Here is a 19370-nt window from a genome sequence, read left to right as displayed (position 1 = left end):
AGATCTGAGGTATAAATAACACCTCATGTTTAGGTCTTTGCTAACAGGAGTGAGACACTACCAACGTCAGCAGTAGAAACATTGGCAGTGTGTCTTGCACGATTCTCTCTCACTTCTGCTTCCTTTTAGTCACTGTGCAGATAATAATTTGGAACATTTGCTCTGTAGCTTGTTCATGTGATGCAGCCTGTTTTGCTGCCTAGTCTTGGTATATAAGGATGGCCATGTTAAGGAATTGTGTGGAGTCTTCCTCATCAACAGATCCAGATTGTAGCCGTCATTCTGTTTACTGCTTGAGGTTCATCTCTCAAGAAGTGGTCGACTGATATGGGTTTTTTAATGGCCGATGTCGATAACCAGAGAGCAGGGTGGCCGATATATCACACAATTTAATATAGGAAGTAACAAACATAAAATTGCTAAAAATAATGACTAAATAAAAAACCCAACAAACTCTTATTTTGCACTATATTTACTCAATTTCTCAAAAAAGTTTCAATGAGGTTCGTGAATTACATCTGTTTAAACTAGATATCTGCATATTTGCAAACTTTTTTGCAACAAATTTTTGTTGACATTTATCATTAGAAAATAAAGTTAAAGGTGACTGGTAGAGAGACTGTTAGAATACGCGCTTTAGAGGTAAATAAATGAGCGTTCAACAGGATGCTTGATCTGATGAAGTTGTGTGAGGTCGCGTTATTACATCTGTTTAAACAAGATATGTGCATATTTGCAGACAGTATATGATATTTGTTTTATTGATATTTGCCTTTTATCATTAGGCAAGACAGTTAAAAGGTACAGGGAACTGTTGAGGAGAGAGAGGGAGAATGAAACTCAACATGGACTGATATGGCACGTAACAAGAAAATGAACCATGATTGGTAGTTTACATGTCTCAGTCGTATCACATTCAAGCATGTGTTTCTCGACGCCCTCAAGAAACAAATCGGCCAAATGGGAAAATGTATCTGCCGATAATGAAAAAAGTCAGAATATTGGCTGATTAATCACCTCGGCGACATATCAGTCGACCACTACTGTCAAGCATCGGTTTCATTTTTACCTCTGGAAGTGGACACTATGGATAAGAAAGCATTTACTGAATGATTAATAACTAATTATGGACCTGAGTGACTGTTTCAGTCAAGGTCCTTTGATCTTATGTGCTGTTTGATTGCTCTCCAAGTGACAAGTTGTAAAGTCCCTCCGCAGGGTCTGTGAACAATGCAGGACTTCAGGGGAGATGTTGTTAATCTGAGGACAACCAGAGGATCCACAATTGTCTTGGTATGTGTTTGCGCACACCCTTGCGAATTTGACATTTTGACCTTTGTGAATTTGCAGTTGTGAAAGATAAATTATTTTATTAGTTATGAGCTTGCTGTATGATTCACATTTCAGGTTCTGCATAGCTCATCTAATATGTTGCTTGGGGGTCCTGTTTCAAAATATTGCCTTTTTCTTCTTTTCTTTCCCTTTTCTCCCCAATTTGGAATGCCCAATTCCCACTACTTAGTTGGTCCTCATGGTGGCACGGTTACCTCAATCGGGGTGGCGTAGGACAAGTCTAACCACGTGCCCCATTGAGAGCAAGAACCACTAATCGCAACCACAAGGAGGTTAGCCCATGTGACTCTACCCTCCCTAGCAACTGGGCCAATTTGGTTGCTTAGGAGACCTGGCTGGAGTCACACAGCACACCATGGATTCAAACTTGCGACTCCAGGGGTGGTAGTCTGCGTCAATACTCGCTGAGCAACCCAGGCCCCCCAAAAATATTGCCTATCAAAGAACAGTTCATGTGTGCTGCTTGAAATGTATGTTACCTGAAGTGTTTAGAGTTGTTCAGTTGAAATGTGTGAAATTTCACACCATGAATGCTTTCACATGTGATTATGGCATTATATTCTATGTCCACATCATACCCTTTGCTGCATTTTGCCCTTTGTGGTGATATCTGATGCCATGGCACTAAGGAATGCTTGGATAGAGGCCCATGGTGGACAGGGCCACCTCGGTTTTTTTAATATCCTGGACCCTCTGTGAATGTACTGGAAAAGAACATACACACTCAATAACCATACAGTAAGTAATGGAATTTGTGGTGATGTGGTGTCGACAATCAGATCAGACAAAATAACTATTCTGATAATTAGAAGAATTAAGAATATCGGATCCGATTATCAGCCAGGCCGGTCGACCCCTATTACACACAAACAATTAAGTTGGTTTAGAACTTTGCATAGATAAAAAGAATATAGTTTGTATAAGTATTTTAGTCTGCTCCTTTGGGTGAGCTCCAAAAATGTTGTCCTGATATAGTTTTGAGAAAAGAATAGCTGTGAATGCAAGCTGGCCAAGTTTATATCATCCTCATCAAGCAGCTGAGAAGTGCCGTCCAAAGGACATCATTATGCCTGATGTTTGTTTATAGTTCTAAGCTAATGCATCAACACGCTGAGGACTAATGTGTGAATTCTGTGAAATCTTTCTGTTTCATCATGAAGCCTTGTGGTGAAATTGTGACCTTTTCAGAACCTAACAAAATGTTTATGTAATAAAGGAGTAGTTCATCCAAAAATGAAAATTCTCTCATCATTTACTCACCCTAATGCTATACCAGATGTGTATGACATTCTTTCTTCTGCTGAACACAAAAGCATTTTCAGAAGAATATTTCAGCTCGGTAAGTCCATACAATGCAAGTGAATGGTGACCAGAACTTTGTTTCTACAAAAATCACAAAGTCAGAATAAAAGTAATCCATAAGGAATAATCCAAGTCTTTAGAAGAGATATGATTAGTAATTTTTTTCCTATAAATGTCCAATCACATTTTCACTTTCACTTTTCTCTTCTTTTGTTTTTTGGTCATTAACATCCTTCATGCATATCGCCACCTACTGGTCAGAGCTGGTAAAAGGTGGAGATTTATGGTAAAAAAAAGGACTTAAATATTGATGGTTCTCTCCCACACTTATCATATAACTTATAAATCAAGGATTTACCAACTGGAGTCATTAATTATTTTTATGCTGACTTAATGTAATTTTTTTAGATTCAAAGTTCTGGTCACCATTCACTTGCACTGTATGGACCTACAGAGCTGAGATATTCTTCTGAAAATTTGTGTTCTGCAGAAGAAAGAAAGGAGGTTGAACGGCTGGCTGTCTGGTGCATTCAAAACAACCTGGAGCTGAACATGCTCAAAACGGTGGAGATGATTGTGGACTTTAGGAGGAACACCCCAACATTGTCCCCCTCACCATTCTGAACAGCACTGTGGCAGCAGTGGAGTCATTCAGGTTCCTGGGCACTACCATCTCACAGGACCTGAAGTGGGAGATACATATCGACTCCATTGTGAAAAAGGCCCAGCAGAGGTTGTACTTTCTTCGCCAGCTGAGGAAGTTCAACCTGCCACAGGTGCTGCTGAAACAGTTCTACTCAGCAGTCATTGAGTCTGTCCTCTGCATAACTGTCTGGTTTGGTGCAGCTACGAAATCAGACATCAGAAGACTGCAAAGGACAGTTCGGTCTGCTGAGAGGTGCCCCCTGCCCCCCCTTCAAGAACTATACACTTCCAGAGTGAAGAAAAGGGCTGGTAAAATCACTCTGGACCCCACTCACCCTGCCCACTACCTTTTTGAACTGTTGCCTTCTGGCCGGCGCTTCAGAGCTCTGAACACCAGAACGTCAGACACAGGAACAGTTTTTTCCCTCAGGCCATCCATCTAATGAACAATTAAATTGCCCCATTGAGCAATAATTATGTGCAATACACAGTTTAAGTCTATTTATATTATCCAACATATCCACTTCTGCCATTACTTACATTGCTCTGTACATAATATACTGTGTTTTTGTTCTTTATATAACAGATTGTATTAGATTTGCACTACGTGTGTGTATGTGGGTATGTATGAAGGTGAGTGTATGTACGTATATGTATAATAATAAATGTTTTTATTCTTTTTTTGTTTTTAATTACCTATGTCTTGCTGCTGTTTTTGGTATTGTTTATATTGTTGTACACTGGAAGCTCCTGTCACCAAGACAAATTCCTTGTATGTGTAAGCATACTTGGCAATAAAGCTGATTCTGATTAATGTGTTGGTCTTTGTCTTTTTCTTCAGATTCTGTCATCATTGACTTTGTCATGTCGTTTCAAACCCATATGAGTTTCTTCTTCCGTGGAACACAAGGAAAATGTAGGCTATTTTTCATGCAATCACAATAAATGGGAACTGGAGCTTTCAACATTTAAAAAGCATGAAAAGTAAATCATAAGTATAGTGAAAGTGGTCCATATGACAACAGTCCAAAACAAGTTTTCTGAGGCCATACTATAACTTTGTGTGAGGAACATACCAAATTTAATGACATGATGGAGGTGAGTAAATAATGACAACATTTTTGAATGAAATGTTCCTTTAAGTGTTATCCCAGAAAAGGGAAAGTTTGCATTATTTTCTCACAGATCTACCCCGTATTCCATCTGGAGACTTGGCCCATGCAGCAGCAATGGTTGTGAATTGTGGGAATTAGGGTATTGTCAGGGGAACTTAAACAAATGTGCAGTAGAGGGACTCTGGCACAGTCCTGAGTACCCTGGGTAGCATCTGGAGAAATGTCACATCATCACTGTCTCCAATATACCATCTTCCTCTAAAGCAACCTCAAATGATCTCACAGATGTTGAGGGCTGTAAAAACTAAAGTGCATTCAGCTGTGTCCCAAACTTAATTGGAACCCTTCTAGGCTGCAAGTGGAAACATTTTTCTCATTTCATGTTAATTGTCATGCACATAGATTGTGGTTTAGTCCTGATAATTAGAGAAAATTAATTTAACTTGGTTTGGGCCCATGTTTAGCTCATTGTATTTGTTAAAAGTTAATGACCAGCACGTAACTATTATAGTCACCCGTTTAGATGCTCTCCAAATTTGACACCGCCTGTCTGAGCCTGTTAAACTGAAGCTGTGGTTGGAAATATTATGTAGCAGACATGCTATAGACATAAAGTTGACAATGGTTTCATGTGCAGCGTGTATTTTGAAAGTAGGTTTGTAGGTTTAGTTTAGTCTAATCCCTGTCTTAGACAAAAATATACATTGTTGAAGAACATCTAATCTGGCAATAGCCTTTCATTCTGTGTCCTAGACCCTTATGATGGAACCTCAACAGATACACAACAGGGGTGTAACAATATATATGGCTGGGCGATATATTGAATATTAACAATATAATCAAGATACTTTTCCTGACAATGTAAAATTGACCAATATCGTAAATATCGCAGTGATTATAACATGCTTTCATTTGGTCAATACATTTCATAAATAGTGCACCAGTAGACTAATTTCACGATCCTTCAAGGCTGAACAATTAATCAAAATGGTCATATGTGTTTATTAATCCACAAAAGGCTATGATTTAAAGACCGATAACATGGTAACACGGTTCAGAACAAACCGGTGACACATCTGTGTGCACTGTGTCAGTTCAGGTGAATTGTGAAATCGAAGTAATACAGGTTCAAACTTTCACGGAATTCCAAACATTAGTAACAAGATATTATACAAATCTTCAAATGCTGCACAGAGTAACAGAAAAGGAGGATATACAGCATTTCAGGAAATGCAGAACATTTTAAACCATCACATACACATTGCCTTTTCTGTGTCACAATAAAAACTCATTGTGAAGTGGAAGTAAATAGACAACAATTTCAGTGTCAAAATAAAAGCCCCATGTGAAGGTGAAGTAAACAAGACAGAAATATATTACTTTTGTTTTAAGATAATCTAATAATCAGAGTAATAATGATAATTTGGTGTTATATTATAATAATAAACATGACGAATCCCATAGTAACATGCAATTTTCAACTGGGTTTCAAAAATAAGTCTGTGTAGCTTTGCACAACTTGTACATTCACAAATATGTATTAGTAAAAACATTTGAAGTAAGTAATGCTTTTTATTAAGCTACTTTCACGCTATCATTGTATATGAAATATAAATATAAAGTTCATATCAATGAAAATGGTTGAATTTCATTCAGGAAATGTGGTCGGAAAAAAATCATGAATGATCGTGATCAGAGATCACTAAAATGCTTGAAGTCACATTGTAAAAAAAATCGACAATAGATCTCACGGCTATGTTTAATAGTGAAATAGTATTTTTTCCACATACAATGTGAAGAGAATTTACAGGATTGGGACTAAACAGCTGTGTAGCCACAAGAAAGCTACTTTTTGAGACCAATCAGAAAAAACAACTTCAATTTGCTAGGGAACATAAAGGGTGGACTGTGGAGCAATGGAAAAAGGTCATGTGATCTGATGAGTCCAGATTTACTCTATCCCAAAGCGATGTGCATGTCAGGGTAAGAAGGGAAGCGTATGAAGCGATGCACCCGTCATGTGTAGTGCCCACTGTACAAGCCTCCGGTGGTAGTGTTATGATCTGGGGTTGCTTCATTTGGTCAGGTCTAGTCTCAGAAACGTTATGCGTTAATAAAATGAAGTCAGCTGACTACCTGAATGTACTGAATGACCAGGTTATCCCATCAATGGATTTTTCTGCCCTGACAGTATGGGCATATTCCATTGGACCTCCACAAGTCTGGTTCATCCATGGGATCAATTTACAAATGCCTGTAGGCACCACATTAATCTGTACAAACAATAGTACGCAAGTATAAATACCATGGGACTACACAGCCATAATACCGTTTCAGGAATGAGACGCATTCTGTCTCCTAGAGATAAACGTAGTTCGGTGTGAAAGTGCAAATCAATCCCAGAATAACAGCAACCTTGTGAAGATGCTGGAGGAAACGGGTAGACAAGTGTCTCTATCCACATTAAAACATGTCCTATATTGACATGTTTTAATGTGGAGAAATTCCCTCTGGTCTGATGAAACACAAATTTTACCTTTTTGGCCATAATGGACATTATGTTTGGTGGAAAAAGGGTAAAAATTGCAAGCGTAGAGCCGCATCATGTTGTGGGTGTGCTTTGCTGTAGGAAGGACTGCTGAACTTCACAAAATAGATGGCATCATGAGGAAGGAAAATGATGTGGATATATTGAAGCAACATCTCAAGACATCAGCCATAAAGTTAAAGCTTGGTCACAAATGGGTCCTCCAAATGGACAATGACCCCAAGCATACCTCCAAAGTTGTGGCAAAATGGTTTAAGTAGAACAAAGTCAAGTTATTGGAGTGGCCATCACAAAGCCCTGACCTCAGTCCGATTGAAAATTTGTGAGCGGAACTGAAAAACCGCGTGCGAGCAAGGAGGCCTACAAACCTAACTCCGTTACACCAGTTTTGTTTGGAGGAATGGGCCAAAATTTAGCAACTTATTGTGAGAAGATTGTGGAAGGCTACCCAGAAAGTTTGAACCAAGTTAAACAATTTAAAGGCAATGCTACCAAATGCTAACAAATTGTAGGGAAACTTCTGACCCACTGGGAATGTGATGAAAGGAATAAACGCTGAAATAAACTATTCTCTCTACTATTATTCTGACATTTCACATTCTTAAAATAAAGTTGTGATCTAACTTCCTGCCATTTTAGAATCGCATGACCAACTTGATACTCCTCGCTTAATCTCAGTAACTGCCTTGTTATTGGACACTTTCACTCTTGGATTAAATTCATCAAGGCTGATTTTGAATAATGAATTTCTACAATAACTGAAACTATTGATTTTAAATGATACTTCATCCACACCACTGTCACCAGGTGTCACTAAGTCTAAGATGAAAAAAGTTACTCTGTGCACCTTTTAATATTTACAAAGTTTAATTATTTGTGTAATGGGGCTGTTCAAATCCATGACCCAACAAATAATGTATGGTAATAGAGATACTTGCATTAGCAAGCATCACTAATAAGCTTTTTGTTTGTGGGGGAATGCAGTTTATTGTATTTTGGTTCTTCATTACACTGTTCAACTTCTTGTCGAGGTGATAGTTTTGGTCCATTTGTTGTTTGCAAAATTAACTCTAAAAATAAAGTGTGTAATTTGGCTGTATTTTCCCTCCGTGCTGTGCCAAGGAATGCATTGTCAAAAAAAAATAAATGACCTTAAACCCTCTTATGGTATAAACATGTATTAACGATTACACAATTCCAAACTAGCCAGACTAAAGTGCAAGTAATTGGAATGGCACTGTGTCCAATGGATTGTTCTTTTTACATTGTGAGATTTATTTATATATATTTGTCTGTCTGTATCTCTCTCTTCCCAGGGTAATGACGAGGAAGCAGTTGTTGATCAGGGGAAAACCAGCTCTAACATTCACACAAACTTTGAAAAAGAGGAACTTGAATGTAAGTCATCTCTTCACTTTGCATGTCTATCTCTCTCCTATATTTATCTCTCAAAATCTTATCTTCAACCATACCAACTGTTTTTTGGCACATGCTTTCACTAATTACTTTCAATGTTTTTTAAAAGCACACTGATTAAAACCATCCTTCAGCCACCCCTCCACCTCATTTCACTCTCTGAGCTCACTGAGGTTTTCAAACTTAAATGTGTCTCAAATGCTCCCCCCTCTGAGGGCTCTCCCATGGGTCAGCAGTATGTTCTCAGGTGATCTTACCTTCGTATCAGCCACCTGCATGTGTTCTGGAACATTGGGCATATTGGAAATGAAGTACTATGTGTTTGGTAACAGTATTTTTCCAAATGAGTAAGGCAAGTTTTGTCTACAACTCACAAGCCTCATGCTCGTATATAGTGTGAGGAGACATCTGACCTACATCTGGTTCTTACGTATGACATTCATATTCAGTGAAATCATTACCTTACTAGCATGGGAGCTACAAATTGGGCAGACAATTTAGACAACAAAAAACTTTGCCATAGAACATGGCATATTTAATTTAACGCAAATGAATATGTGACTATGAGTAGTGATCGACCGATATGAGTTTATGGGTGATGTTCCCGATATCCAGAGAGCCGAGTGGTATTGTGATATAATGGCTAAATATAATGGATATAATAGAACTTGTTTGAAACTATGTTTTTACTAAAAAAAAAGTTTTTTTTAAACTTTAATGTGATTGTCGTTAGGTCTGGGTTAAAAATATATTTTTTCTGTTTTGGAATTTTTTTATTTTTTTTTATTTGAATGACTTCAACATTGATTTTTTAAAATCCCAAGATCTTTTTCTCTGTGTGGCAACCTTCTACAATGCGAGTGCATCACTCGCATATGTGACCAAATTTTGCATTATGCAACTAAAACATGTTTTATTTGTTATTGGCTGATATATTTTCAGATTTTAGTCACCAGTGATTGAGAAGTATAGTGGCAAAAAAGTTCAGCACTTTGTATTGTGAGTAAAAATTTTGTTTGACTTGTTCTGTGCAACGTGTGTCCAAAGACGAGATCCACTCAATCCAGTTGTTTCTTTTAATATCCTTTTTGCTCATTATAGTCAGTTGTTGATCAAAAACAGCAAAAATAATCACTTTGTTCTAATCGCACATGGCATGGATGCAGTAAAGATACCATGCAACTCCACACTTGTTAATGTGTGACATAAACACCTGACATTGTTGAACACTAAGTACTGGAATATGCAGCTAACGATGACTGGAATTTTCATCATACTCCCTTTTAATAATTAATTTTAATGGCGGCCTAGGTAGCTCAGCGAGTATTGATGCTGACTACCACCCCTGGAGCCGTGAGTTCGAATCCACGGTGTGCTGAGTGACTCCAGCCAGTCTCCTAAGCAACCAAATTGGCCCGGTTGCTAGGGAGGGTAGAGTCACATGGGATAACCTCCTCGTGGTCGCGATTTAAGTGGTTTTCGCTCTCAGTGGGGCACATGGTAAGATGTGTGTGGAATGCGGAGAGTAGCATGATTCTCCACATGCTGTGAGTCTCCGCGGTGTCATGCACAGTAAGGCACGTGATAAGATGCATGGATTGATGGTCTCAGAAGTGGAGGCAACTGAGACTTGTCCTCCACCACCCGGATTGAGGTAACTGTGCCACCACAGTAAGTAGTGGGAATTGGGCATTCCAAAATTGGGAGAAAAAGGATAAAATAAAATAAAAATGATTAAAAAAAACAATGTTTCATAATGTTGATCGCTTGCCAAAATGATTAGCTAATTTTAACTAACCTATATCCATTCAGAATAAAGTAAACAAGTATCAGGCAAGAACAAGTAATATCATCTATAAAAACACGTGTTTAACTTTTCTTGAGTGAGTTCCACAGCTGCATCTGACAGAACTCCCAGCCATGTATTTATAAATGAGCAAAGCAGAAACTGGAGTCAGGGTAGTTTATTATTCTGCAGCATAAGTTTTGATATGAGATAGTTAATTCGCTAGTGTGTAGTGACCGAATACATGATTCTCGGATTGAGTGAGAATTGTCTGTGGGCAGGATGCTGCCAACCCCTCAGTGGACAGAGTTGTAATGTGCTGAAGAAAAGGTACCAGTGGGCTCGGAAACTAAGAGACCAGCAGGTTAGTCAGGTAATTTAGGGAGTTAGGTTTACTTGGGTCAGTATTTAGAATTTCTATGACAGTACTTTATGGGTTTAAGATCATTTTGATGTGATTGTAATGAGTTAAAGAGGGAACTTGTCAAAACGTTCCATTGCAGTGTACCATTCTGACCCCCTGCTTACTTTTAATAGCATTAAAATGGATTAGACTGCAGCTTGAGATCAAATTCATTACACTTGGTTTTCTCAGGTCATACCTCGAGTTCCTGCACACCCTCTTGCTTCATGCAAAACACTATGTGCTTCTTTCGCTTTGTTTGTTTTCACTTTCTGCCTAAATTTTTCCAGACGTAACTGGAAGAAGCCCTCAGCGTGCATATTATTCAGAACATTAGATGAGACACAGCCTGTTTCCCTTTTTTTCATAGAATCGGTTATAAACTTCAGGCAAGATTCTTTGGATGTCTTTATACCGTTCTGCCAAGCTCATAAGATTTAATTGTGACCGACAGTTGGCATAGATCAGTGATTCATGTCATTTTAGATTAAAACACTTTGATGTTCACTACATAATTTTTTCATTCAAAAGAGCGCCTCGGTTGATTATTGTAATTAGACTGAACCAAGATCATGCTGTTCTGCAGAGGGCTGTTGTTTTGTAGCCTGTGTTTAGGGGAGTGTCAAGATAATATGGGAGGAAGGTTTAGTATTGGTTGACCCACCCCCACCCCTCTTCCCTTATTGCACATTGTTGCATGTGTTGCTTTGTATCTGCACTGTTCTTGGCTGCAGAAAGCACATTATAAACCAAACTCAGTAACTGTCAGTATCTGTACTAGTGCTCCCTATACGCATATTACGCAGTCTGCGTGGGGCAACAACTCTCTAGGGAGGCACCAGAAACTCCACCGGCTGCCCTTCACCACACATTATACGTTATTCAAGGACCCGATAGCAGTCAAGGAACACATCGCATTATTGCTTGCACCACGTCAGATTATTACATTGCACACTCATTTAATTTAGTTTTTCTTAATAATTCTAACACATATTCGAGGACTTGAAATACACTACAGCAGCAGATTTGCAAGCAGCTTTGCAGGTTTGGTGGCACAATCGTAGTGGCTGTATGTGCAAGATTTGTTCAAGGGCTGTCAAGGCTGACAAAGTGCACACAAGTCTAAGCCTCTCATCCATTCTCTGCGTAGACAACCTTGTGATTTATATGTGTAGCCACAGCAAGTTTCATCAGACCACACATGTGCTCACACCCTCAAATTATGAGCACCCCTTCCTCTTCCCCTGCCAACTGAATGAAGTTGGCATTAAATTGCTTTGTGTTTTCTTTCCCTTTTGACGTAATTCTTGTGACGCATTTATCGGTTTGATACCTTAAACCTTCTGTTATTAACACAGAAATTCAAGCATGGGTGGGAAACTTACCTTTAAACTTTCTTGCACAGTTTGTTCATTGTTTTAAGAGACTTGCTAAGCAGAAACTTAGGATATACTATATAGTGGAACATAAAAAGCATTTGTGAATTTGTTTTTTACTGGAGGGGTTTCCTTTTAAAAATTGTAGTAATCAGTTATTTGTGTGAAAGATTCAGTTGCATGCACACAAATACTTACATTAATAAGATGCAAACCTGTTCTTAGGAAGAGTGTTTGTAGTTCTTCGTTGTGATTTTGGGTAAAGATGAAATCTTGTGGCACATTCTGCATTTGTTTGTAGTTTATAGACAGCTTGCATTTTTTTGTGAACATTTAAATGTTGGAAAGTCAGGAAAATGCATGCTCTGGAGTCAGACATGTCAGACAAAGAATTATTCAGCTTGATGGTCCAGAAAATTGTGTTTGAATGTTGTATTTTAACTAGAGGTCGACCGATATAGGATTTTGCCAATACCGATAAGTTAGGAAGACAAGCCTATAGCCGATTAATCGGCCGATAGTTTTTAACATTGATACTGAATGAAAAAACAACATTTAAAGTAGGGATGCACCGATACCACTTTTTCTCTTCTGATTCAGATAACGGAAATCTCAGTATCGCCTGATACCGATCCGATACCAGTGTGTTTTGTTTTTTTTGGATTAATCCGTTTCGAATATCGTTACATTATTGTGTGGAACTAATTGTGAGTACTCTTTAATATGTAAAGAAACACAAACCTCTAACTACACATTTCAATATAAATATATTGCTTATTAAGAAACACTTTATTATTAACTAGTATACTGAATAATGTAGCAGCAAAATTAACTGTAATTCCAGTCTTCAAGTCTTCAGTAGAAAAGAAACCAGTGTTTTATTTTTGATTTTTCTTACTTCTTTTTTTCTCAAAAATGTTTCAACTTGTATCTGGACTTTAAATGATTTAGATGTCTTTTTTTGTTCAATTTAGTTGTAAGACATCAGTCCACTTTTCATTCACACAGTTCATTTTTGGAACCCATTCAATTTAAATATTGTTATAAATTGTAAACAAATACTAATGATGACAATAATAATAAATAGTTATTAATATTATCATTATTATTGGCTTTCATTTTTAATGCAACAGTAATATATTTAAGTTGTGCACTTTTTAAACCCTCACGCTTTTATTTTGACATTCCATCCAAACTCTCCAGGAAGTCCTGTAAGTGTCTGTTTGTAGGCAAGTTCACAGTATTTTCATTCACTTCTTCAATTGCTCATCTGGTGCCGTTCTAAATGCATATTATATGTGAACCGAATATTGAGCATCTACATCGGAGATGTTGTTCGCGAGTAGCGCTCAAATATTGTACAAGGCGTGAAGGCTAAAAATAGCCGCAAGTGTGTGTAAACAGAGCAGCGCCATTCAATAACGCGCTAGTGCTGCGCATACTATATATTTACTTATTAAACACAGCCTTTTGTGATTCACAGAGCTATTGCACGCCTTCAGGTGGCTGATTACTTCACTTCTGGTGAGGGGTCTTTAATGTGAAACTAAGGCAAACTAGTGAATTGTATTTTTTTGTATTTTCCTTTTTATTTTTTTTGCACCGTTACGCTCGTTTAAATTCTCAAAGAATCTCGTCACACACACACACAGATCACTTGATGATTTTCTAATCAAAATGACAAAAATATGTATTACTGTGAGGATAAAAAATGAATTAAAATCAGATGCATTTCTGATTTGTTTATATGTTTCTCTTGACTGCATGAAGATATTTTTATTTAACTTAAACTTAAATGTCTAAAGCATAAAATTGACTGGATCTAAACTAATGCAAATAGATGGTAAAACATTTTATTTAAACATTTGGGTAGGGTTGTTTTTTGTCACATTGTTCTAACCGCATGAGGTTAGCTTTAATGTTAGCGTCCTCTCAGCCTGGTCTGCAAACATACTGCTGTTCTTTACTAATGCAGCATCTATTCAAGAAATTACTTGATAATGATATGACAACATGTACTGTATACATACCTTTTAGTTGTTGGCGTTTTAAATCTGCATTGTTCAGCTCCGTGCAGTGTTCTGCTGCATTCAACATCTCACATGACAAAACGACCACCACAAAGCTGTGGTGATAGTTCAGTGATAGTATCAGTGATAGTTTTTATTTCGCATCTAGAGGCCGTTCTCATACTGTATAATGACAGTGCACCCTTCCCAGCCACTCCAGCACCGGACACAATGAGGGAAAATTATCGGTGTGGATTTTTACCAATAACTGATAGTTCCAGAAATCGTTAGCGGTGCCGATTAATCGGCAAAACCGATATATCGGTCGACCTCTAATTTTAACTTTGTTCCTCAATTTGTCCATTTGGACTTCATCAGGCCCCCTTTCTCACATGCAGTTCTGGACATGTGGATCACTATGAAGTCTTTGTTATTTTAGGTCACAGGGCAGTTTATGTGGGTGTACACGTACCTTTAGGAAGACAAAGCAGACGGAGGCATCGGCACCGTGGTCACAAGCATCATCGGAAAAGAAAGGATAGATCCGAACAAGAAGATGGCAGAGAATCACCAACGTATGGTAAGACTAGCATTCTAGAATTAAAGTATTTTTAGTAACTTCCTGTTTTCTGTTTGGTTATGTTTTGCTTTGTGTAATTACCTTGATTCGATCTTAACTGACTGTCTGGATGCAGACACTCCCTCACAGAGGGTCCAGTTTATCCTCGGCACTGAGGATGATGATGAGGAGCACATTCCTCATGACCTCTTCACTGAGCTCGACGAGCTCGCTTTCCGTAATGGACGTGCGTATGAGTGGAAAGAGACAGCCAGGTGAGGAAACCGTTACAGAAATCACAAACCAAGCACAGTCTCAGGACTGCATAATGGTTTATGCATAATGGAATGTGTAGAAATTTTATGATTGAAAGATTTCACAATTTTGCGGAAATCTGCAGAGTTTTGCGCGCACAGATTCCATCTGGGCCAACCAATTAATTGGTTGACATTTTGTAATTTTGAGATTACTGACAATAACAAACCTGCTTGGCTTATCAACAGAAGTGTATAAGTTCCAAAATTTACCAACAGCCATGAATAATGCACACTTCTGAATTTAACGAGAATATAGAGAAAAATGGTGTAAAATAAATAAAATGTCATGTAATTTCAGCAATTTTGTGTATATATCATTTGTGTAACATTAATTCTAATATATCATATATATTTTTTACCTTTTACCACCCTGGTCTCTAATAGATATGGACTTTGGTCATTAAAAAAAACACTGCTTACAATGGCCCTAATGTATATGGACATAGCACAATTAAATGCTTGTGTGCATTGTATTGCATTTATACAGCACCAATAGATCAAACCAAATGGCATATACAAACAAATACTGCTAGACATTTCCTCAGAACTAACTTTACTTTTCTTAGCCATTTGTACAATGACTTTTAACCAGCTGGTGCCAAGGTCAATTTTAGTAAATGTATGATATCAGTTCCTAAGTTCACTTATCTAGTCATTATATTAACTATCAACACTAACTTTTGACAACCCGACAGTTACTTGAACTTCTTGTCTTAATAATTGTTCAGCTTTAACTTCAAATGCGACTCTGTGCAGGTGGTTGAAGTTTGAAGAGGATGTAGAGGATGGAGGAGAACGCTGGAGTAAACCCTACGTTGCCACATTGTCCCTGCACAGCTTATTTGAGTTACGGAGCTGCATTCTCAATGGAACAGTCATGCTGGACATGAGAGCAAACACCATTGAGGAGATAGCAGGTAAACTTAGAACTTTCTTCTTGGAAGCATTGCCCATATTTGGCTGTTAGAAACACCTCATATCTCATGAACATATATCTCTTAATTTCACAGACATGGTATTAGACAGCATGGTGGCTTCGGGGCAGCTTGATGAGAGTTTGAGGGTGAAGGTGCGTGAGGCCATGCTGAAGAGGCACCACCACCAGAATGAGAAGAAGTTGAGTAATCGCATACCTCTCGTACGCTCCTTCGCCGACATAGGCAAGAAACACTCAGACCCGCACTTGCTTGAGAAGAATGGTGAGAGCTTTTGTTGCCCTTGATTTATTTATTTATTTATTTATTTTTTTTTCTTATTAATATTTACTCTAAGAGCATGGGTGAATTTGACTCCATTAAAACCACAACTCATCCATGATCTTCCATTTCCACCAAAAAACTAATGAAGGTATGTAGGGGCACACAAGTTTCTTGCTTCTGTCACCAACATTGAGCCCAACCTGAGACCCAGCAGGGAGTACACATGTCATGTTCTTTCAGCACTAAAACCAACATTTAACACTTGTAATATGCATTTCATTGGCTGTTATTGCAGGCTGTCACTGTGTGCTGTGTTGGTTGCATTTTCTTTCTGCACTTTGTCCCCATAATCTCCTTAAGGAAGGCCAAATTTGATAGTGTTATAATTGTATGTTGCTGATCAGTTTTTCAGAGTTATGTCTTCACACTTGGTTAAATAGCTTGTTCAGAACCCAAGTTCAACCCCCCCCCCTGCCCAGATTTCGTATCTTGACAATTTATATTGTCTTATTTTGGTCTGAAATGTTTGCTTCATCAACGGGTGTACCACTTTGAGCTCAAGCGACAGCTATTTACCTCTAGCTGAAATTCCATAAAAATATAAAAAAATAAATTAAAGCGTATTTCTACAAATTAGACTAAAGAAAATACGAATCATTGCAAGTTTCCATCCACTATGGCATGCATAATATCTTGAGGGAGCCTGCCTTGTCATGATGTTTCAGCTGAATGACCTCCTTTCTTTGGGGAGAGTTGTGTTTGCTATACTGCAGCAATTGTTCATTGTTTTATTAAATGCTGCCAAGGGACGAATGAGTGTAATATCTCATATAATGAGGGCTGAAATGACTGCTATGCCCGTACTTTCCAGCCTCTGTATACCTGGAAAAAAACTGCTTTCACACTAACCAAATAACCTGAACTTTGACATCAAAAGAACTTGGGTTTGCACCAAAAACTCTAGTGTGATACACCTGATGTGAAACGGAATGAGGCTGAAGTAAATAAAAGCTGGTTTAGAACTAACGATAAGCTATCATGATTTATTACAATGATCAATAAATCATTGAAGCTCTCCATTGTGTGTGTGATGATCATGTTTTTGGCAGTTAATACATGTTCTTGCTGCCATCTCACCTCCTCACTTTATTCTAACACTCCCAGCTCTCTCATCTAAACTTATTTGCTCTTATATTATTAATTGATGTAATTTTATTCCATCTGCAGTCTGTTTACTTTATTTTCCTCTCTTCATACTCTTTCTCGTTCTCAACCTACTTTTTCGCCTCCTGTGCTGGTCCCATCAGGGGAGGGTCTCTCCGCCTCTCTTCTGTCTCTCCTTAGACGCACCTCCTCCATCTCCAACCCCTCACCAACAAACTTGCGCTGTCCCTCCAGAGAATCACACTGCTCCCGTTCCTTCTCCATTCTCAACCACCTCCTCCCCAGCACCACCTCCACCCCTTCAGCTTCCCCCAACGTCTCCCCAACCGCCACTCCCCAAAACACGCCCCCTGCTGCCCGCCACTCTTCATCGCCTCCCTGCTCCCCAGGACCCTCTCAGCAGGGGCCAGAGCTGCTTGTGGCATGGTGTAGGAGAGAGGACATTCCAGTGGTCATGGTGTTCCCACCCGAGGAGGAGGAACTACAGTCGTGGTCGTCTGCCAATCAGGATGATAAGGTGGTGCCCCACCCGGCCGGCCTGGCACAGCTCCTGTCCCTACCTCAGTCAGGCAAATATCCAGCCCCATTATCATGTCAACTGCATGAATGCATTTGCTCAAACTCTCACTCTATATATGTCAACAATGATGGGGAACTCATGAAATATTTTACAAATTTTTAAGAAAGTAACTCGCAACATTGCATCCCAACCAGATTTGATGTAGCGTCTCTAGCATTTAGTTCACCAGGAAACTGCCTCGATACCTAAAATAAGCCACATACAAATCATTTTTGCAAAAACATAGGTATAGTCATGCGAATTTATGATTGGAAATGTGTAAAGTTTATCCTATAGATTTCCATTGTGCATAGCTGCCTATGGATTCATTTATTTGTATTAACAAACTGAGTCAAGTTGAAATTATTTCTGTGGTACAGTAATCGTAAGCATGCCAGATTCGAATGACAGAGCTTATCTTGTATTTAACCTGAAATATTCCTTCATAGAAATAGAAAAATCAAGACATGTGACATGTTTGAACTAGTGTTATTTAGAGAAAATAAAGAGTGAAATCTGATGAAGTAAAATACTTGCAATGTGTTAACCCCAATGCTATCTCACATTCTCTCTCTCTCTCTCTCTCTCTCTCTCCTTTTACCTCAAACCTGTCTGAGTCACACCCTGTCCTTTGTCACCCTGTACTGTATTTGAATGTCACCCTGTACTTTGGGTCGTCTATTGTCACACTTTGTCCCCAGATATTTTTCTTGAGTTTACCATGATCAATCAATCAAATGGGTTAAAGAGAGCTTTTCTTTCCATGTGAGACCTTTGTAGTCGTTGCTGTTTTATCTTTCCTCGCAAAGACACGCATGTGCACAGAACACCCATTAACAGCACCTGCCTTGCTCAGACTGTGCTTGAGATATTAAGAGTGTCCTAATGCTCATTTGATTTTGTAAAATGATCTAGTAGGTTAGGAGGTTTTGCAGACTAGTGAAAACTAGTGGGATAATTTTTCACTAACAATACTGTTAGTGATCACACACTCTGGGTTTCAGTAGCCAAATAATTGTTTAAGGTCTGTTGCAAAGGACATCATGAAGTCCTGTGTTTCCGCTCTAGTTTTGGGGGGCGTAAGACAATGGAAACAGATTTATAAAACCAACTGCCTCCATTTAAGCACACTATCATCAAGGGTGGAAGTACCTCAAGGGGTGCTATAAATGATGTCATGCTAAAGAGCAGAAAATTCCCTTGACAGTTTAGATCAACTGCCACTTGGATTGTACATTCCAGAAGTGTAAACAGAGCCTTTTGAAATGGGAGTGGGTGATGTCACAGAGTTACTGCTAGTTCATGTTTTACATTACTGCGTTCATGCTGGCAGAGTGTACAGCGTGCATGCTTGGTCTGGCTATCCTGTCCTTCTGTGTGTCAGTGGCATGTCTTAAAGATGTCCATACAATAAAATGTTATGATGTTCAATGCCAATTTTATCATCACGGCACTATCCAACTAAGCTTGAATACTCCTTTGTTTATTAAAGTTTAATATGAATATTTAAATGTACAAATTAAATTAAAACAGTGGCATATAACACTAGTATTTACGTAACATTGCTTCAAGTACAGCTAAATAAATTAAGAGCAGAGTTGTCAATGTTGCTTTATGTT

The 19370-nt window shown here is 38.5% G+C and overlaps 1 protein-coding gene across 7 annotated transcripts in view; it reads left to right on the top strand.

The window, feature by feature from the left end:
* Positions 1-19370, top strand: part of LOC127657928 (sodium bicarbonate cotransporter 3-like) — a 64973-nt gene that overhangs the window by 14527 nt on the left and 31076 nt on the right. For 3 of the 7 annotated variants that reach the window (XR_007972337.1, XM_052146924.1, XM_052146922.1), the window contains exons 2-7: positions 8280-8361; positions 14393-14533; positions 14649-14787; positions 15586-15746; positions 15840-16028; positions 17336-17761. Coding sequence is in view for 6 of the 7 variants with exons in the window: in XM_052146924.1 (XP_052002884.1) it covers positions 8280-8361; positions 14393-14533; positions 14649-14787; positions 15586-15746; positions 15840-16028; positions 17336-17761 (1138 nt within the window). In the remaining variant the exon portion in view is untranslated. The remainder of the gene's footprint in view (positions 1-8279; positions 8362-14392; positions 14534-14648; positions 14788-15585; positions 15747-15839; positions 16029-17335; positions 17762-19370) is intronic. The other 4 variants (XM_052146927.1, XM_052146923.1, XM_052146926.1 and 1 more) reach the window with 2 other exon arrangements.

This window comes from Xyrauchen texanus, chromosome 17 (genome assembly GCF_025860055.1).
Source record: "Xyrauchen texanus isolate HMW12.3.18 chromosome 17, RBS_HiC_50CHRs, whole genome shotgun sequence".
Classification (NCBI taxonomy): Eukaryota; Metazoa; Chordata; class Actinopteri; order Cypriniformes; family Catostomidae; genus Xyrauchen; species Xyrauchen texanus.
Note: the sequence above shows the minus strand (reverse complement) of the source record. Positions and strands in the feature narration are given on the sequence as shown.